At 45.8% G+C, this 22,091-nt stretch overlaps 1 protein-coding gene across 1 annotated transcript; it reads right to left on the bottom strand.

Annotated features, from left to right (window-relative positions):
• Nucleotides 1-176: 176 nt before the first annotated feature.
• BCL7B (BAF chromatin remodeling complex subunit BCL7B) lies at nt 177-18,288 on the bottom strand. Its single transcript, XM_069570785.1, has 6 exons — nt 17,992-18,288; nt 14,815-14,890; nt 4,670-4,766; nt 2,329-2,499; nt 1,478-1,557; nt 177-1,240 (listed from the first exon to the last, which is right to left on the bottom strand). Exons 1-6 carry the CDS (start codon nt 18,081-18,083, stop codon nt 1,148-1,150), a joined length of 609 nt encoding a protein of 202 aa, XP_069426886.1. The 5' UTR covers nt 18,084-18,288; the 3' UTR covers nt 177-1,147.
• Nucleotides 18,289-22,091: the final 3,803 nt, after the last annotated feature.

Genomic DNA, 22,091 nt, shown 5'->3' with positions numbered 1-22,091 from the left:
AAGGATGTGACAACCTCAAACAGAGTCTCCAAATCATTTTCATTGAAGTCACTCTGTGGGAGTCAAGACAACTGGCCGGGCCCAGCCCACAGTGACTTCACAAGCACTCAGCCACCATCACCACCAGCCCCTGCCCCCACAACCCTCAAGAATGACACACTCAGCTGCCAACCAGACATATTTCAAATAGTTTAATTTTAAAAATATTCTATTCAGTGCTAAAATATGTCTTCACTCACCGTTGTCCGTTTCCATTTTCTTAAACTTTTTTGAAACAAAAAATAAAATCACAAGGTTCGATGAAACATGCAGATTTCAAAGAAAAGGGAACTTTCTAGAAAGTCTGGGCTGAAGGAGTACTGTGGGGATGAGTACTGTCAGAACCTCAAATTCTCGCTGGGGCAGAGTCTGCGGCAGGAGAGCTGGGGACCATGGCAGGAGGCAGGGGGATACTGGAATGAAATGTCCAGGTGGAAACAGCTGCGAGTATGTGCGTGTGTGTGTGTTGGGGGAAGGGGGTGGTTACAGTTGGGGACAAAGGACTGTCAGCAGCCAGAGAGCCCACGAGAGGCAGGATGGCCTCAGGAATGGGTACAAGTGCCAGGACAGCATGAAGTCTAGGTGGGACTTTTCTGCCGTCGTGTGGAGTTAAGCCCTTCCCTTCCCTCCAGAGTCTACTCAGGCATTCTCCAACAGCAGCCTACAGGGTCCTTAGCCCTATGGGCAAGTCCATGAATCTACAGTCTCCATTCAAGTTCAAGTTAGCCCTCGGCACGCTCTTCTCTGGAGGGTGCCTTCCCCCACTCTTTCCTCTTGCAGAAGCACCAGCAGCTCAGTCCAGAGGCTGTGGAGCAGAGACTGCTACTGCAGGTGACAGATGATCCTGGAGCGGCTGAGGTGCCAGCCTCCTTGGGGTGCAAAGAGGACAGGAGTGCTCCTCTTCTCAGGATCAGGCAGACACAGGTGCCAGGGACGGGAAGATGATGCTACGACCCCAGGTTCCGCGTCCGCATTCCAGCCCAGAAGGCTCTGAGGTGCAGGCTCTGGACCCCGGTGCTCGCCCTTACCCCAGAAACACAGCACAGCCAGAACCAGAATGCAATAAATAGAGGCATGGGGCCTGGAGGTGAAGGGCGCCAGGGTGGTGCTAGCTTTCCGACGCTGTCTGCGGCACTGCAGGCTGGTCCATACAGAAGCGTTTCAAGGGAGGGGCACTTGAGTCTTCCTCTTCCTCAGCAATCTAGACGCAGCCAGAGCGTGGAATGACGGGGCATCCCTCTGAAGCAGACCTCCCCTTCCACCCTAACCACAACCCCGACTGTCTCACAGATCACAGGACCTCTTCCCTACCTCCTAACCAGCATCCGTCGCTGCCTCCCCACCCCCACTACATCCCTCCCATACTAGAGAGCCCGTGCGCATCAACAGAGCCCTGACATTTCCCTTAGAAACTAGGAAACCCAAAGCACCTCCTTACCTGTGTCTCTAGAGGAACTGGTTCTTCCTTCGTGAGGGTCGGAGGTTCATCAGCAACTTCCGAGGCAGGCAGGGAGGGCTCTAAAAAAGCAAGGTCAGTGTAACTGCAGGGCCTGCTGGGACCGGAGACCCCCCAGGCTGGGGGAGTGTTCCTGAGAGGCGCCTTGGAGAAGGGGTATCCACTGGTTATAGAATCAACATACGTTCTAAGAAGAAATTTGCAGAATCCAGTACAAAGGGCACTAACTCCGAAGTTAGAAGGAATGAAACAAATCAGGCAGTTCCACCAGCTGTGGGATCGTGGCCAAGCAACTGAACTTTTTAAGACAGCTTCCTCATCGATAACATGGAGGCAACAGTCACTATTCCACAGGCTTTGAAGGAGAATCCTGTTTGCTGTTTTAGTCACTAAGTTGTGTCCAACTCTTTTATGGCCCCATGGACTGCAGCCCGCCAGGCTCCTCTGTGGGATTTCCCAGCAAGAATACTGGAGTGGGTTGCCATTTCCTTCTCTAGGGGATCTTCCCAACCTAGGGATCAAACCTGCATCTCTTGCACTGGAGGCAGATTCTTTACTGCTGAGCCACCAGGGAAACCCGAGACTCATACCAGGCCTCAAATATGAAAAGTACCTTCCTTGCGGACAGCCTGGCACTCAGTCGTGTTGCTGTTTCTTTCCATCATTCTGTGAAAGGGGAAAATACAACCTTCCCCAAAAGAGCCTCAAACAACGGACAAACGGCTTGAAGCTGCCAGCTCTGAGGCACTGTCTCTAACCTGTGACTCTTAAAAAGATCGAAAGCAAGAGCACGGCCCCTCTAAGACACACGTCCTGGGCCAGGGAAGACTCACCCTCAAGGATCTCTTGGCCCAGCGTGGGGGGCTGGGAGTCATCTGTGCGGAAGTCAGAGGTGTGCGCAGGGCTCAGGGACTCACTCTGCTGGGGGCTGGGGCTCGAGTTGGTGCTGCTGTCCACCTTGAGCTGATAGACATCAGACACGGAACTCTGGTTGCTGTTTTCATCTGAAAATCAAACAGGACAAAGGCAATGGCTGAGGACGGTCACACTCAAGGAGGACCCAGTACAGAGCCAAGGGCCTGGGGTCTCTGCAGACAGCGTGGACACAGCTGGGCACATACCAATCACAGCTGCAAACAGCCCCTAAACCAAGGGCAGGCATTCCCAGGGCTTCTGCACACCGCAAATTACCAACAGAATCTAAATTGACGAATTTAAGCACATGTTATTTTATGACATATATTCTAAGCACCACCGGATGCAGCCAGGATCTTTAAGTTTATGCAACATTTATATGTCAGGAAGGTTAATATAAGCATACAAGTCCCTTCTTTAGTATCCACTAATTATAGCTGGAATCTGGTATTTTCTCACAATCCAGTGAATGGAGGGATGTGGCTCTGCCTCTCAACCTCTCTCACGAGAGGTGTAGAAAATGACAATCTGTCTGGCATTCTCAACTATCTGAAGGAGGGCGACAGGGTCTGGAGGTGGTCAGCTCAGGCCTTGCACCTGCCCAGGCTCTGCCTCACTGCCTCATGGACCACTGGATCCCACCTGGGAAATGCTGTTGAAGGCTTAAAGTCACCACCTAAGTTAAAAACCAACTCAACAATTCCTTCCCCTCCCCCAGCTGGGGAGCCAGTCACCAAATCGGACCCGTCCTACTGCTCTGATGCCAGGTGTGTCCACTCCTTCCTCCTCCACTGCCTCAGCTCAGGCCTGGGCTCTGGGAACAGCCATCCAGCTGCCCTTCCTTGGGTCTCAGCCTCCCCGCCAGGGACCTCACACCACTGCCAGAGTGAACTTTTTAAACCCTTCTGTGGTTCCCTGCTGCCCACTAGAGGGCCCTATCACATCCTACACACTGCTCGAATCTCCAGGCTCACTGCCTGCCGCTCTTCCCGCGTACGCTTGGCTCCAGCCAGGTCGGACCCAAACCTAAGAGCAGCTACCAGCACCGTGTCTGGTATGACGTGCTCCTTCCCATCTTCCTGCAAAGCCCCGACGCCTGCCAACGGGCAGCTCAGGCATCCTCTCCTCTGCAGAGCCCTGGGTCCCAAGCGCCCTTGGGTGGGCACGACCACCCCCTCTCATGCTCCTGCTGCTTCCTGTGCACACCTGCATTTACTATGTTACACACTGGTCTCCCTCCGTTACATCCGGTGCAGGCAGGCTCTGTGGCTCACGGGTCCTTGAGTCTCCAGCACAGTACACAGGACCTGGCACCCGGCAGGAGCGCATTACACGTTCACTGCATGAAAAGGGTGAGAAGGTGGCCAGGCTGAAGAAGCGGAGCCTCCCGTGTCTCCCAGAGCTTTATGCTGCGGGGACAGCTCACGCGCAGCTGGAGAACTGTCCCCCTGTAGTCTCTTCTGTACCACTCGAACCTTGGGGTGGGGGCGGTTAGGGGAGAGGGAAGGAGGGGATACCTGGTTGTTCCCAGTCTAGCTCCAAAGAGAAAATCGTAAGCCTTTTCTAGTCTTCATCTTGCAATGACCACTATCTTCTACACTAAAACGGAAGCAGCATTTTATTATACAAAACAATAAAGTTCTGTCACTCTTCAGCTTAAGTAGATACTTTTCTTCTCCAAGTATCAGTTTCCTAAAATCGGGATGACGGTAACTGCCTGGTTTATATCCCAGGCTCATGCAAGTGTAAAAAGGAGACGCTGAAGGGATAGTGCTTCATAAGCAGTAACTGCCACAAGGTATACAAGGTAGAGTTCTCAGTGCAGTGCTGACTCAGGCTGTACGTCTACCGAAGACTGGTTTAGGAGGCAGAGCTTGGCCTAAGTGTAGGCAGACAGACGCCTCAGCCTGGAGTCGGGGAGGTGCTCCTCTGAAGTGCTCTCATCAGATGCACAGTCTAAAGAACAGAGCTTCTGATCCAGAAAACCAGGACCTACCACGGGTCCTCACTTACGAGCGACTAACTTCAGACATGGAACCTCGCCTCCCTGAGCCTCAGTTTCCTTAACTGGAAAGTGAGGAGACTCATCTGTCCTGCAGGGTTACTGTGAAGTTGAAATGCAAAGACTTCTGTCAGGTGCCCAGCAAGATACCAGCAAAACTGTGGGCACTGAAATGACACACAGACTAGTCTTCAGATTATTGATGGGTCATCTAAATGTTCATTTTCCTGCAAGGAAGACATGAGGATGCAACTCACCCTGGAATTCAAGAAGGAGAGAGGAATTGGCTGAGGCATCAGAGGGAAAGCCATTAGGTTCCCGGGCTGCGGAACTGTTCGATTTTGACTTTTCTTTCTAGAAAAGGAAAAAAAGAGGAATATGACAGAGCCAAGCAGAAGACTCACTGAGAGAGAGAAAGAAGGTGCTGAGACACCACAGAGGTCTGGATTAGGGACATGAGGAACAACAGTGGTTTTAAGACCCGAGGAATAACAGGATCCTGGACAAGGTGTCCCCACGCCTCAGTGGCTCTTTCAGTAAAATGGACCCTTCCAGCGCTAATCTCATGACTCACAAGAGAGAGGCAGCTATATACATCTGCTTCCACTGGAGTTCTCTGTGGGACCCTCCTGCTTTCTGCCCTGATCAGAATGCTCTGCTTGATCCTTCCCTACACGGAGAGGTGAGAATTACAAAATACTCACTTGAGAAAGATCGCTGTTCAGGAGCACAGCTAGGGGTAAAAAGTGAAAGAAGAAAGGCCCTTTGACTAGACAAAGGAAGGAGTCACTTTATATGTAATGTGAGCAGGGACAGGACAAGGAGCCCCTGCAAGTTCTACTTCTGACCAATCCACCCCCTCCACTCACAGTGACCTCCCACGTCCACCTCTGCCTTTAGGTGGGATGCAAGTCACATGGGTGGGGAACCACAGTGGAAGGTAAGCACTAGCTTGCAACACACCAGCCCACAGGAAAGACAATCACCAGCCCAAGCATTTGCAAATGAGAGCATCCTCACAGCTGGAATTTCAAATCTGGACAACCCCAAACTTACTAATCCATACTTCACATACGTGTCACTTCATCGTACATGCACTGCACTGGTAACGCAGCTTAGTTTTTGTGAATACTCTCAATCGTAACTCAGCAATAAGTTAACTGCACATATAGATGTATGCAGTCCTTCCCTTCGTGTTTTATATGCAGACATAATTTTAGTGCAATTACACTTTACCACTTAACTACAGAGGCTACCTAAACATGATTTTTACTGGCTGCATAATATTCTAGGCGTCATACTCACTCACTCACTACTCAACTAGCAGGCATTTAGCTTCACCTTATTTAGGACTGTGTTTGTTTAGTACTAGTAGAAATAAGTCTACAATGCTTACCTTTTATTTTTCCTGGATTATTTGGCTATTCACACACACAAAAAAAAATCTTCTAGATCAGAAAGTATAAAGATATTTCTCTTAAAATACCCTGTGCCTCCCTACTCTCTACCAGAAGGCTGGCAATACATTTGGAGTATAAGCGTCACAGCACCCATGCCAACTTTTGGTGTTACTGTTATTTTTCCCTGATCTCTCCTTAGTGCAATGATTCTGTGCTCACGTAAAACATCCATTCACTATAAGAAATTCTGAAAATACAGGAAAAGAGATGAAAATCACCTGCACAACCAGAGATACCCGAAACATGTAACTGTACGAAATGAAGCATGATTCAGTATAACTTGCGCCCCACCCCAACTCATCACATTAAAAACGTTTTTCTATGCCATTAAGCAGTTTTTTAGACCATCTTTTAAAAGGGTAAAAAATCTGTACAATATACAGGTGTACAATAACTTAAATTCTTTACAGCTAAGATCTTCCTTTTGCTTGCAATTTTTAAATACCACGAACAATACTGGAATACTCAACACTGCAGATGTACTTTGTACACATCACGATTACGTCCTGAGGATAAATGTCTAGAGATAAAACTTCTAGATCAAAGGCATAAATATTTTGAAGGCTCCCACACACACACACTCTCAGCTTTACTGAGGTATAACTGACAAATAAAACTGTACAATATTTAAAGTATATTCTTGGGAACGCATGTAAGCATTAAAGATTTTAAAATTAAAAAAAAAAACAAATAAAGTATATCCTGGGGTAATTTGATATGTGTATATATTGTGAAAGGATTCCCAACATCTGGTTAATTAAGCTTTTATACATATATGATCAACCTGTAGAAAGTCTGTCCCAGTTTATTCTCCCATCAGCAGTGTCCCACTCCCTTACATCCTTCATGTATTCTTTACCAATTTGATCATTTTCGATTTTTCCTAACCTAACAGGTCTATGCTAGTACCTTCGAAGCTGGCACACTACCACAAACCACTGGAAGGTAGATAAACCAATGGACCTCAGGGTCCAGCCCACAAACCAATACGAACACTGTGAGAAGTCCTTTGGAGAGACAAAGGGAGCTGAGTCCCCCGGACAAGCAGAACCTGAAATAGCAAAGGGGGATGTCCCCCAGGTCCAGTGGTTAAGATTCTGCACTTCCTACGCAGGAGGGGCAAATCTGATCCCTGGTTGAGGAAGTGAGATCCCATATGCTGCATGGCACAAGAGGAAAAAAAGGAAATAGGAAAGGGCCAGGGGCTTCCGTGTGAACACTGGGGAAGGGGGCGTCGGCAGTGTCCTCCCCACACGAGATCGAGCAGCCTGACCTGTGGCCTGTATGGTATTGGCATTACCAGAGCCAAGGGTAGATGAAAAACAAAGGGTGGCCCCAGAGCCCCTCTAACTTTTACCCACCGGCTCCATGAACTCGGCGAGGATGGCTGCTCGCAGATAAAGGCAGTGTGTGGAGACTGGTACTAGAGAGCTCCCTGGGAGACAGCAGATGAGAGGAGGGAAAGGGAAAGGCTGAAGCCCAAGGCTAATCTCATCCCCTCACAGAGCTTAGCTCACGTTCTCCCTTCGGTTACATGTTTCTTTCTAGCCAACACAGCTCAAAGTTGAAAGAAAAAGATGAGTACACAGAGAAAACTAAGCAGACACTGGAGGAAAACAGGCCCCATGAAAGACAATTAACAGAGCAAGCTGTACCAGGAAAAGTGCATTGACAGGACCGAAGAATTTAAGTAAAATACGGCAAGTCTCCCAGAAAGACAAGGAGGACACGGGAAAGTCATTCTGAACCACCGCCAAGGATATTTGGTATGAGCAATGAAATTGTTCAAAGTAAAAATTAGGTGAATGAGTTTATTAGCAGAAACAGGTAAGAGCTGAAGAAAAGATTATTGAGCAAAAACTAGATGAAGAAGTCAGAATATATAAAGAAAGGATAAAGAGATGAAACAAACTAAAAGTTAAGAAATGAAGCTAGATGTCAACATTACAGGATGTTCCATTTATGGAGTTCCCTGGTGGCCCAGTGGTTAGTATTCCAGGCGCCCAGTGCTTTGACCAGGGTTCAGTCCCTGGCCAGGGAACTGAGATCCCAAAAGCCACACAGTGTGGCCAAAAAAAGATGAAATTCTGTTTAAAACAAAGGACAGGGTAGGGATGAAAGGGTTGGGGGAGGGAGGCGATGGAGACCAGAGGCTCAGAGGAAAAATACAGAATTTGATAAGCTTTATACATTGATATGGAAAATTAGTGTAAGTCTTATTAGGTTGGAAGTTGCCAATAAGAAGATTAAAAATAGAATGTAGAACTTCCAGATCAGCAGAAGAAAATCTGTCTAGTCACCATGAGGTGAAGAGGAAAAAAATAAAAGGAAAGTGCCTTATGACTGAAATCCTTGTCCATAAAAATAGAATTTTTAGGTGGTCACACTTTCCCAGCCTTTCTGGCGCCTAGACATGCCACAGCTATTATGAACACTTAGTATATACATCTTAAGGAGACTTCTGGGAAACTCCTTAAATTCATGGAAACACTATTTGCCAACCCTCCCACTCTCTTAACTGCCTTGAACTTGAATATGCTGAATGATGACTGGAGCTCGAACTTGAAGAAATATAAGGTCAAACAAGAACAGAGGAATGGGGAATTATTTAATGGGTACAGAGTTTTTTTACCTCTGCAAGACGAAGAGTTTCAGAGACGGGTTATACAAGGTGAATGCACTCAACACTACTGAACTGTACACGCTCAAGAGGTTAAGATGGTAAACTTCATGATATGTGTATTTTCCCACAACAGAAACAACGAAAATGAATAAAACCATTACTCTTTTAAAAGCAAATTTAAAAACAAAAGGAATAGAGAGGCTGCCAGAAACCTGGGTCCCTGGGGACTCTTAGAACAAAATGACCACACCAGTCCTGGACTGCATACTTCTGTTCCTCTAAGAACAAAATAACTGCTTTAAACCACTGCTATTTTGAGTTTTCCGTCACCCACAGCTAAACCTAATCCTAATATTGCCCAATAAGCAGAAAAATGTAAAACGGGGAAAAACAGTATTACAAGACATACCAGGCAAATACAAATCAAAAGAACATGGGATATAAAGTGTAGTATCAGATAAAACAGAATTTGAGGTGAGAAAGGGACAAAGAAGGACATTACCTACTGGGAAAAGGAGGAACAGGTCAAGGTGAGGTAGGAATCATAAACATACATGTATCAAAAATAGAGCTTCAAAGTACAAAGGATAAGTGACTCATAGACCATGAAGGATACAAAGAGCTAACTCATTTGAAAAGACCCTGATGCTGGGAAAGATTGAGGGCAGGAGAAGGGGACGACAGAGGATGAGATGGTTGGATGGCATCACTGACTCGATGGACATGGGTTTGGGTGGACTCCGGGGGTTGGTGATGGACAGGGAGGCCTGGCGTGCTGTGGTTCATGGGGTCACAAAGAGTCGGACATGACTGAGCGACTGAACTGAACTGAGACCATGAAGAAGCAAACAAACCAACAATTTCACACACTCTTTTCAGAAACATATAGAGTGAACCATACAAAGATGAGCAAAGATACAGAAGATTTGGAAAACATAACAAATCCTTCAATTGTTTAACTTCATATCGAGAGTATATATCTGTTTTAATTATAAGTGAACTGCCCACAGATCAGATCACAAAAAAAGTCCCAGTAATCCCAAAGAACAAATACCCTACCAATTCCATAGAATCAGAGCACCTTTTAAAAGGACAGCTTTCAAAAACCTCACATATCTAAAAACTAAATATCATTCTATTAAATAACCTTTGGGTTAAAGGGGAAACCAAAGAGAAAGCTATGAAAATCTCACAGCTAAATCTTACACCATCACAACATCGTGACACTCATGTATGTCCAAATCTGTGGGAGGTAACTAAGAAGTGAAATGGGCTGCAAAAAAAAAAAGCAAAGAAAAACCAGAAAAAAAGTGCTAAGTGTTCAACACAAGACGTGGAAAAACAGAATAAAACAAAAAAACGAAAATAACCAGGGCAAAAATTAATCAAATAGAGAACAAAGCAAAATGAAAGAAAGATGAACAAAAATTACACGGTGATTCTTTTAATAAAGATTTTAGGACCATGTTACATGGAAAAAAAATAACAAATCTGAAAAAGACAAAATAATTACCAACAGAGACTTTAAAGTACAAAAGGATAGTATAAATGACTACACAGCAGTACACATGAAAACTGATCAGTGTTCATCAGCAGGGGTACTGCTGGCCTTCTGGACAGGCTGATTAATTCTTCACTGCACAGGACTGACTCATGTGTTGCCAAAAGCTTAGCATGGCTGGCCAACCAAACAGTGCCTTGCCTCTTTTCTAAACACTCTTGGGGAAGTGGGTAAGGGTGAAGACTCAGCACTGTCCCCCATTAGAGAAATAATCCCCTACTTGAAATGGAAACGTTTTTTGGAAAAGACACAAAACAGCAAAATAAGTACAGAAAAAAGGAAAACCTAAATACAGTAATCACGATGAGAGCCACTATAATGATAATCAACACCTCTCCTGCCACCAAAGACCCAGAAAGACCCAGAAAGACCTAGAAAGTACTAAAGGTAGGGCCTTCATTTTATGCAAGTTGTTCTAGAAATCAAAAGAGGGGAAACTGCCCAATTTGTTTCAGGATGCTGGTGTAAACAAGGTAAAGATAACATAAGAAAGAAAATTACAGACCAATTTACAAACCAGATGCAAATACCTCAATTATCTGTGAACTGAATGTAACAAAAAAAAGAAGAAAGGCATGTCCAAGTAGAATTTGTCTTAAGAATGCAATGGTTCAAACATCAGAAATTCATCACTTTAATAGATTAAAGGACGAACATCCCATGAACATTAAAGCAAACGCAGGAAAAGCAGCTGGATTAAGTCCAAATTATCTATTCATAATTTTTAATAAGCCTTAAAAAAGTAAAAAGAGGAGGGAATTTTTCACTCTGGTAGACTATCTTTCCAAAAACCTTCAAGAGAGAAAACTCACCCTACTTAACATGAAGACACTCTAAAAGCACAGTAAATAAATCTAGCACAGAAACAGATAAAATAACAACAAAAAAATGGAAAGCTCAAAAACAAAACCATGTGAATACAGCCTACAATAGGGATGACATCACATACCAGTGAAAAAGGACAGATCATGGAGTGACCAGTATTAGGGGTAGTGGCTCATGATATGAAGCAAATTAAAATTAGATTCTTATCTTCACCATTAAAAAAAAAAACCTACACAGATTAAAGGTCTAAAAATGAAAGTTAAAATTAAAAAGCTAGCAGAAGATGCATAAGTCCTCTATAACCAGGAAATGGAGAATAATTTTGAAACATCACCCTGGAAGTAAAAATCAGAAGGAAAAAGTTAACTTGACAGAAAAAAATTAAATCCGCTGGAGAAAGAAATGGCAACCCACCCCGTAATCTTGCCTGGAAAATTCCATGGACTGAGGAGCCTGGTGGGCTACAGTCCATGGGGTTGCAAAGAGTCGTACACGACTGAACAACTTCACTTTCACTTTCTTTCACCGACAAAGTTATCATATGTGACATGTTAGACAAAGACAACTGCCATGTACAAAACTAATTCGAGTTTTCTGTATCTATAACATAAAAGAATCAATGCAAATCACAAAAGTAAAGACAGGAAGTCCAATATAAGAATAAGGAAAATTTAAGAAATCAGAGGGGAATTCCCTGGTGGTCCAGTGGTTAGTAGGACTCCATGCTTTCACTGCTGAGGGCCTGAGTTTAATCCCTGGTTGGGGAACTAAGATCCCGCAAAGCCACACAGCCAAAAAAAAAAAAAAAGAAAGAAAGAAGACATCAGAGAAGAGGAACTCTAAATGTATAAAAAGGAAATCTGAAGAGATTAAATTATCAACCTCCCTTAGTGTTCAGAGAAACGTAGAATAAACAAAGAGACACCACTTTACATCTACCAGACTAACAGAATTTAGGAATTAGGTGTTCAGTTCAGTCGCTCAGTTGTGTCCAACTCTTTGCGACCCCATGAATTATAGCACACCAGGCCTCCCTGACCATCACCAACTCCCGGAGTTCACTCAGTCTCATGACCATCGAGGCAGTGATGCCATCCAGCCATCTCATCCTCTGTCATTCCCTTCTCCTCCTGCCCCCAATCCCACCCAGCATCAGAGTCTTTTCCAATGAGTCAACTCTTCACATGAGGTGGCCAAAGTACTGGAGTTTCAGCTTTAGCATCATTCCTTCCAAAGAAATCCCAGGGCTGATCTCCTTCAGAATGGACTGGTTGGATCTCCTTGCAGTCCAAGGGACTCTCAAGAGTCTTCTCCAACACCACAGTTCAAAAGCATCAATTCTTCAGTGCTCAGCTTTCTTCACAATCCAACTTCTACATCCATACACGACCACAGGAAAAACCATAGCCTTGACTAGACGGACCTTAGTCGGCAAAGTAATGTCTGCTTTTGAATATACTATCTAGGTTGGTCATAACTTTTCTTCCAAGGAGTAAGAGTCTTTTAATTTCATGGCTGCAGTCACCATCTGCAGTGATTTTGGAGCCCAAAAAATTAGGTGTTAGATGATACCAAATGTTGGTGAGGATTTGGGAAACTGGAGGTGACTATCCAGGGAAGCCATTCAGGAGAGAGATCTGGCCACATTGAGTAAAAACAATCATGTATGGGACTTCGCTGGGTGGTCCTGTGGCTTAGAATCCACACTCCTAATGCAGGGGGCCCTGGTTTCAATCCCTGATCCAGGAACTCGATCCTGCCTGCTGCAACTAAGACCCAGCACAACCAAATAACTAACTAACTAAATACTTTAAAAAATCTATCATATATGGACAGCCAACAACAGAGCAATCTCACTCCAGGGCATATAATCCAGAGAAAACCTCTCACAAGTTCTCAAGGAGAATGGATGAAGGATGTTCACCACAGTCAACCAGGCTACCCAAAAAACCTGGCAGCAAAACACACAAACAGACCCATATCTATACTTGAATACAGCAAAAGTGGTTCTACAGAGCAAGAAGAAAAGAACAGTCTCTTCAAGTGGTGGCACAAATGCATATCCACATGGAAAAATATGAAATTGGGCCCCTACTTCAAAATACACAAAAATCAACTCCAGGTGTATTATAAATGGGAACAGAATAACAAGCTTGTAGATTATATGGAAAACTATCTTTGGAACCTCAAAAAAGAAAGATTTAAGACATTTAAAAGCACTATAAAGAAAAGGATTTTATTTTATCTACATTAAAATTAAAAAAACTTCTGCTACTCAAGCCTGCATAAACAGAGGGTGAAGACCAGCCATGGAATGGAACGAGGTACAGACAGTATTCAGTCAATAAATATGTGTCCACAACACAAAGAATCCCTACAAGCTGCAAGAAAAAGACCAGAGCCAAACAGACTTAAACTGGCACTGCTTAAAAGAGGAAATCCCAAAGGATGCTGAAAAAGTTCTCTATCTCATTAGTAATTACACCCTTAATCACCCTATCAAAACTAAAACAAGGTATCTTAATACATGAAGTCCAACAACACCAACTGTTGGAGCCGTGAGAACTCTGGTATGTCAGGTGGGAACATACAATGGCACAATCACTTTGGCACTCCTGGTACAGGTCAAGATACACATACCCTAAGACTTGGCAATTCTACTCCTAGGAATATACTCTAGGAAAACTCGCACACATGTTGACCTGTATACAAAATAAGAACGTTCACAGGAGCTTTGTTCCTATTATCCCAAACTGGAGACAATCCAAATACCCATCTACAGGAAAATGGGTAAGATATTAATAAATCATGGTACAGTCCTGTAACAGAATTCCATACATCAAGGAAAAGGAACAAACAGCTCCAAAGACAACATGGATGACTCTACACAGGTAACACTAGGCAAAAAAGTCAGACCCACAAAAATAGATACTTTGTGATGCTGTTTATATAAAGAAACGTTTACACATGACTAAAGAAGTAGTCAGAAAAGCAAAAGAAGGAGACTGATCTCCCCTGGAGGGGAGAAAGAGGGATGATGGGAAGTTTCAGAGGCTGCTAGGGGAGTTAGCAACGTCTATCTTTTGACATAGGTCGTTTTTACAAGGGTATTAGCTTCATATTTTTTTCCCTGTAGAGTACATTATGTTTTAGATACTTTTGTATGCTTTTTATAGTTTAGATCTTTTAAAAACAATTAGAATAAAAAGAGGGGGAGAAACCTGGGAGTTTATCACTCAGGGAATGTATAGATAAATGTGGTTACTGTACATAAGAGAATATAATGCAAGAGTAAAGATAATAATTTTATTTACAATTATAGAAACATGTTTGAGTTTTCAAACAAAAAGAGAAAAGAGGTTTACAGCACAAAGTTATATATAGATGCAAAGTTTTGAAAATACAAATATGAAACAAAGCTATGTATTTTTCAAGAATATACAGATGTACAAATAAAATCATGGAAGGGGATTAGAAAGGCATACATACATACAAAATACATCTAATATGCTACAGTGGGCAGCAGGAGTCCACACACTTTTTCTTACGAGGCCAATAATAAATATCTTGGGCTTTGCAGGCCATTAGATGTTATGGCCTACTCAACCCTACCATTACAACTCAAAAGCCACCACAAATGAGGAAACCAGAGGGCACAGGTGTGTTCAAATTAAACTACATGGAATCACAGGGAGCAGGCCTGGGCTGCAGTTGGCCAAGCCCTGGAAAAGAGGAATGGGTTAAGAAAAGGGAATAACGGGGAGAAGGGGGAATCTAATAAAATGAGAGGCTTTGCATAGACCAATGACAGATGAGTCCCTGAAGTATTTTCAACTCAATTCTGGGGAAATAAATCCCATAACAGCTAAGAGGCAATCAAAGAAAGAAAGAAGACGTTACCTTTTTGTTGTTTTGATTTTCTTCCACACTTACCTCCTTGCTGTCTGTCACAGGAACCCACTTAAATATCCTAAGGGACGTGTCACCCACAGTCACCCACTTCTTCTCCCTAAAACAAAGACACTTCTCAGAACCGATAAAATAAAACAGATTTTCTGATCAGAACTTGTGCTTTTCTACTTCTCACCAGATCATGTTGTCAACCTTAAATGCTTCATAAACTCTCTGTTAAATCATACTTTACTTTTCAAGGCAAAATCACCCTTTCCAGAAACACTTCACTATCGAATTCCTTTAGCCCTGAACCTTCCGCCTGTCACCTCTGCTCACATGGTGTACCAAAACCATTTTTTTCCTCACAGACTACAGTAGTATGGAGTATGAGCGCATTTGCAAACTCAGGTATCCATCTTGCATAACTTCATCTCCCCCAAATTAATTCAATCCCACTGATAAGTCCTATTATACAAAGCCTTACAGGCGATAAAAGGATATATAAGATAGCGTCCCTATCTTGGGAACTCATAGCAATGAAAGATAAGTAAAGAAATCATTGTAATATGTGAAGGCGGCAAGAAAGAAGGCTGAAAGATCAGGATGGAAGGCAAAACTCCTGTGAAACTCTGGGTGCCTTAGTCGCTCAGCTGTGTCCGACTGTTTGTGACCCCCATGGACTGTAGCCTACCAGGTACCTCCACCCATGGGATTCTCCAGGCAAGAATACTGGAATGGGTTGCCATTTCCTTCTCCGGGGGAATCTTCCCGACCCAGGGATCAAACCTGTGTCTCCCGCATTGCAGGCAGACTCTATCGTCTGAGCCACCAGGGAAACTCTGGGTTGAAACACAATTCCAATAACCAAGGAGCAGGACGTGATGCTTTCAGCTAACAGAACTGAGCCTCACACTGGCTTTTGGAAGAGGTGAAGGCCAAGCGCCATGAAAAGATGACTTTAAGATTTCGTTTTACAGAAGAGGGTACTTTTGAGATAGGCCTTAAAAAAAAACGAGTAGCTGTTCTCCCCTCCCCACACATACCTGGGGAGGGAAAGGCAAGTAACATTCTTGAATAAGGGTGCAGATTACAGATGGCCAAAGTTGGGGAGCCTGAAGTGTGACTTCTGAAAGTTTCGAGTCCCAATGTGAGCACAAAAAAGCAAAAAAAGTAACTGCTGTTATTGATTTGATTCAGCAAATGACATCACAAAAATATAGAGACTGTGATGTAACAGAAAGAAGAATGAACTAAAGACTTAGAAACTGGAATTAATTCCTGGACAAGCCACTCATTTAGTCAACAAATATTTAATCTACGACCCTCTGCTAGGTCCTGGGCACACGGAACAAGATGCACAGTCCTGACTCTCCCGAGCCTGAATTCCAACTGTAAACAGACACCACACAACTCATTTCAGTTAGAAACCGGATCATTAGATTCAACCACATCAAACTGCCATTTCTGCAGATAAAAGAGGCAAACATAGATGTCTTATGGTTCAACCTAATGCCACTGTGGAAAGTTCCATTTAGGAGAGGACCCGATTTAGACTGGGGCTCTTGAAAGGTTTTGGTGAGGAAGCAACTGCAGAGCAGAGCCAGGCATTAACTAGGCAAGTGGAAGGAGTGGGTAGAGGAGAGTTGCCAGGCGGAAGGAAAGGTAGTGTGGCTCCAACTGAAAGATGGCCAGCATCTTGCGAAAGAGGGCAGTTTGAGCCAGTCTAGTGAGGTATGAAGGATCATTTTTGGTCTTTATCCTAAGGACAAGAAGAGATCAATGAAGCATTATTTCCTAAGCAAAAGAGTGCTAAAAAATTCACACTTGAAGAAAAATACAAAGTAATGAATGGACCAGGGAACTGAGCCAGTCCTGAAGCAGGCACAGATCACAGGGAGCCAGGTACAGAGTTCCAGGTGACAGAAGATGCTCAACTGCCCTTGGCTGCAGATGAGGAGAGAGATGGACAGAAGAGGAAGGGATGCCCAGTCCTAGGTTTCACAAAACCTAGACCATTAGATTCGGAGAAGGAAAATCATTAACTATTTAACTAGTATTCTTAAATCCTTAGAGATGAGGAACTTGGTCCTGTAGCAAAATGGACAAATAAACATGCAAATAAAGTCCAAGGTAATGATGACCCTCAGTTTTCCAGGTGGCTCAGTGGTAAAGAACCCACCTGCCAAAGCACAAGACGCGGGTTCGATCCCTGGGTTGGGAAGATACCCTGGATAAGGAAACGACAACCCACTCCAGCATTCTTGCCTGGAAAAAACCCATAGGCAGAGGAGCCTGGTGGGCTACATGGGGTCGCAAAGAGTAGGACGTTACTTAGCGACTAAACAGTAACAATGACTCTGAAGGGAGTGGAGGGTGAAGGGCAGGAAGTCTTGGAGAAGGCTTCTTGGAGGGAGCTAACACCTACCCGGCTTTAAAGTTATTAGTAAAGTAAAAGTTATCGGTAGCAATCGGTAGCAATCAGCTAGAGAAAAGTACTCAAGAAGTTGGTGAAAACACCTGGCTGTAAAAACTTAGGGTGATAACGCACTGGAACTCCCGGTACAAAATAGGCGGTCAGCCTGCGCCTGCAATGAACATGACAGGAGCCGTTTCCAAACAAGGGGGAGATCCTGATTCTTCTACTAACAGCTCCCAGGTCACCAAGAGAAAATGCCTATCCAGCTCGCGCGCGTGCGCCCTATTAGGAGAAAGACAGCAATTTTTATTCTGACTCCCTGGCCCCGTGGCAGGTGGCTTGCCTTAAAGTTCTCACCTAACCGAGACGTCTTAATACGCAGAGTGCTCAGTCTGGCCAACGGGAACCCCTCAGAGATTGTTAGTTAGTATACGGGACAGTTCAGAACGCAAAAGGTTCCTCAGGCAGGCGGGCGCGGAGACTACGCCCGCGCGGACCCGCAGCTAAACAAACCCCCCAGACTCCGCGTCGCCGGAAGCCGGCCGCTCCCCGCCCGCGCCGCGCTGCCGGGGGTAGGGGGAGGTGGGCGGGCCCGCGGGCCGGGAAACCCTCTGATTGGTCGCGGCCGGCGCGGCCTCTGACCTCACGCCGACGCGAGCGGCTCCCTCCTCCCGCCTTCTCCGCTCCCCCCTCCCCCCAAGCGCCTGCCGGTCGGCTCCCACCCTGCCCGCCAGTTCAGCGCTGCTCTGGACCCGGGCCGGCGGCCTCCCCCACCAGCACCCTTGGGCCTGGCCCCTCACCATTTCCGCACTTTCTCGATGGCCGCCATCACCTTCTTGATGTCATCCTTGGCCCGGCTGCGGGTCTCGGCCCGGACCGACCGACCCGACATGGCGGCGGCGGGAACGGCGGGGGCCGGGGCACTGCTCCCAAGACACCGAGAATCGCGCGCCTCACGCGCCGCCGCCCGCCCGGCGCAGCAGCGTCACCGCAGCCGTCGCCCCCTCCGTGCGCGCGTGCGCGAGAAGTGCGCGCACCCGCCCTCCCCTTGGGGCTCGAGGCATCAGCGCGCCTGCGCGCTCCGCCCCAGGTGCCCCACCCCGGGCGTCCCACCCAACAGGCCCCACCCTGGGGATCTCAGAGTCCCCTGGGCTCCCCAGCGAGCCAGGGTCTGCGGGCCAGCTGGCAGCACGTGTTGTGTGCAGGGTGAGGTGCGAGGCACTGCCAGTGGGGTCTCTGGCTTTTTCCCAGAGCAATATCTTAATTCTCTGGCCAGGCTGCAACCATAATCTATATTTTATGGACTTGACACCAGTGTTACTGAGGTTCTACACTATCCTGTACAGCTGTCTCTCCTGTTTGGCCCCTCGCTCCCCAGATACACCAATGTGCTCCAACTGTGGAGAATTTCACACCTTCAGTGTGAATTCACACACTTCAGCCTTCCAACGTTTGCACACCTCTGTTCTCACCTGGAATTCTCTTATCTCTTCTTGATGACCACTTACTCTTCCAACATTCAGTTAGAATTCCAACAAGACTTCCCCCTGAGATCCTGAGGTGCCAGTTTGTCCATACTTGACACTCTACATCAATGTCTCGTTTAATTCAGCAATCGTTGATTAAATGATGCCTGCACTGCGCGAGTTGGCAGGCAAAGTGCTGAGGACAAAATTGGGTTTTGCTTTCAAAGAGCTTCCAGTTGAGCAGACCATGCAGACCAGAAAACAAGCATTTCAAATGCCATTTTATAAATGCTAGGTTAAAGGGAAGTGCTTTACAAGGTGCAGCCTTAATCTAGATGAAGGGTGTCCAGAGGCATCGGGAAAAAATGACCTTGAGGTTGAATTTTGAGAATACAGTAGATGCAATTGCTCTAAGTCCTCACTGTGTCCACAGACGCTGTAGATGCTCAGTAGATGTTTGGGTGAATATTCAGTCTTCAGTGCAGCTCCCTGTCTTCCCGTCACCCCAGGCATTTATTCATGCTTTCCGTATGCAGAGAGGGCCCTGAAGCAGTCGCTTCAAGAAACAGAAAGGAAGCAGGTGACAGTTTGCATTGCTTGGTAGCGGCTACTTCTTTCACCTGTAGAGAAACTTCCTTCTGTGTAGCCAGAGAACTGTCTCACTAACCCTGAACCTGACATAGCATCTATGACTGTATCCCCTCTGTCATCCACTAATATCACGGCTCGATAAGCACGTATCATCTTGCTGATGAGGACCCCAGGAATAGTGTCTGCCCGCCTGAGGAGTGAAAGAGCTGAACTACCATGTGGAGGGAAGGATGGGTCTGCTAATAGTGGGATCAAAGGTAGCACATGTTTCTCAAAGCCGTTGATTCAAAATAACTGAACCAAAGAGCTATCTTGAGTATCTGCTACATGCCCTACAGCGGTGGACACTGAGGCAAGGATGAGTAAAACACTCCCCCTGCCTTTCAGGTGAGGATAAGGAAAGCAACAGAGAAAGAAAACTCAAGGCAGAGCATGCTAGGTGTGGTGACAGAGGCCAGCTCTCTAGAATTCTCTGGTTCTCTTCTTAGGGCCCCCTGGTCTAGGCACAGAGCCCCAGGCAGTTCTCTCTCACCCTGTCCAAGTCCTGGCCAGTTCTCCCTCCGAGGTTTCCTGTCTATAGCTTCTCTGCTCCACAGCCCACTGCTCCTCCCAGCAGCATTAGCCTCCTGTGCCCCTCTCTCCTCCAGCCCACCCTGTCAGTCACCACCTTCCTCAGGCCTTCCCCGCTCTGAAGACCCAGTGATCCTCCTGATTCCCGCTCACATTTGTCCACCTCGCCCTACATTCCCCACCTACCTCCCATTGAAGCTCTCTCTATGTAAGAGAGTGGTCAAAATGAGCAACTGCCAACTACTCCCCGAAGCCTGCACAAATGCCCTCTGTTCTTGACATACTTCTCTTTAAAAAAAAGTCTCCCCTTGGGACTTCCCTGGCAGTCCAGTGGTTAAGACTGAGTTTCCAATGCAGGAGGTGTGGGTCTGATCACTGGTTGGGGAACTAAGATCCCACATGATATGTGGAGTGGCCATTAAAAAAAAAGAAAAGAAAAATTTTGATATATACCTGGCTGAATGTTCAGGAACTCACAATAAAATACTGTTTTTCATTTCTGATGTGTTAAGAAGAGTTTAGCTTAGTGAACTTGAAATTGCAGGGAAAAGATGAAGTGTGGTCAACAGAATGAGAATGGTTAACAGTGTCAGATGTGGGCAAGACGACTCCTCCAGAGGGACCCATCCTGGCCCTGCCCTCCCATGCCCCTCCCCACGAGGCACAGTTGCAAGACCAGGGAGATGTGACCACCTGGTGCAAACGGCTGCCATCCCATCCACCAAACCCTGGACTCCCTGTCCAAACAGATGCAAGCCTGCTTCAAGGGCTTGTACGAGCCTTTCCTCTGGGTCCATCCTCACAGAGGTGGCACTGCCATGGTGCAAAACCTGAGGCCTGAGTGGTTGGTGGCCAAGGGGTGGGTGTTTGTCTCGCAGGGATATGATGGCATATGAGGTGTGGGCTGGGATGTCCCTTGCAATGTGGAAAAGAACCCGGTGGGAAAAGGAGAGTGCCCTTGATTATGGGATGGTCACCTTTGACAACACACTGTGGCACAGACCTGAGTCTGAGAATTCTAAATTTGAACATGGCCTTCCAGGCTGCTGTATCAAGGTTGGAGGATAGCACATATTGGTGCTCACCTTAATTTATAACAGTAAAACTTGGACAGCATGTGGGTCTCCATCTGTATTCTTATCTCTGGCTTTACACGTTGGTTAAAGGAATGTATTTTATTGTGTGAAAGTATTTGAGTACCCGCTAAGCTGCTTCATTCATGTCCGACTCTGTGTGACCCCATAGACGCCAGTCCACCAGGCAAGAACACTGGAGTGGGTTGCCATTTCCTTCTCCAATGCATGACAGTGAAAAGTGAAAGTGAAGTCGTTTAGTCGTGTCTGTCTCTTCATGATCCCATGGACTGCAGCCTACCAGGCTCCTCCGCCCATGGGATTTTCCAGGCAAGAGTACTGGAGTGGGGTGCTATTGCCTTCTCCGACTGAGTTCCTAGATAGGCCTAAACTCAAAGATCTGGGCAAGCCTTTTATTGGTTATGTGTGGTGGGCAATTAGACTCCCTAATAATACTGATGTCAAGGCTCTCTCAGTTGCAAGACTATCCCAATTCAAATTGACAATCACACACAGGACTTTCTTGGCTCTTAGTAACTTAGTGTCCAGCGGTGGCAACCTCAGGTGTGTCTGGATCCAGCAGCTGAAACAAGAAGCATCCTCAGCTTGCGGTCTCTTTGGCTGCTTTCCTGTGTTGGTTCATTCTTGGGCAGGACTACACAGTTAACAACTTTACATCCTACTTATTAAGCAATCCTAGCAGAAAACTAAACATATTTTCACTTTTTTCTAAAGTCCAGCAAAGTCCAGGAGTTTGCTGATTGGTTATATGCCTACCATTCTTGCCTGGAGAATTCCATGGACAGAGAAGCCTGGCGTGCTGCAGTCCATGGCGTTGCAAAGAGCTGGACATGACTGAGCGACTAACACTTTCACCTTTCATGGAGGGTCAAGGCCTATCCTCTATAAATTGTACAGATAGAGATTCAGGGAGGTGGTAGTTCACCAGATAAACACTAAGATAGGGTTGTTTCCTGAGGCAAGAACAATAGTGAGATAGTAGGGATTGAAGGCTTAGCACTCAATGTGGGCCACTATCAACATGAACAAGAAAACGCAAACACACTTAGACTGGGTATGTCTACTGAACAGAAAGCGACTGGAGATCATGCTCATTTTCCTACTGCCCTGAACTCTGGGATCAGAACTGGAAGCTTGAAGAAAGCAAGCTTCATACAGTCACAGTCTCAAGGCCTTCCC

This window comes from Ovis canadensis, chromosome 24, assembly GCF_042477335.2.
Source record: "Ovis canadensis isolate MfBH-ARS-UI-01 breed Bighorn chromosome 24, ARS-UI_OviCan_v2, whole genome shotgun sequence".
NCBI classification, from domain to species: Eukaryota; Metazoa; Chordata; class Mammalia; order Artiodactyla; family Bovidae; genus Ovis; species Ovis canadensis.
Note: the sequence above shows the minus strand (reverse complement) of the source record. Positions and strands in the feature narration are given on the sequence as shown.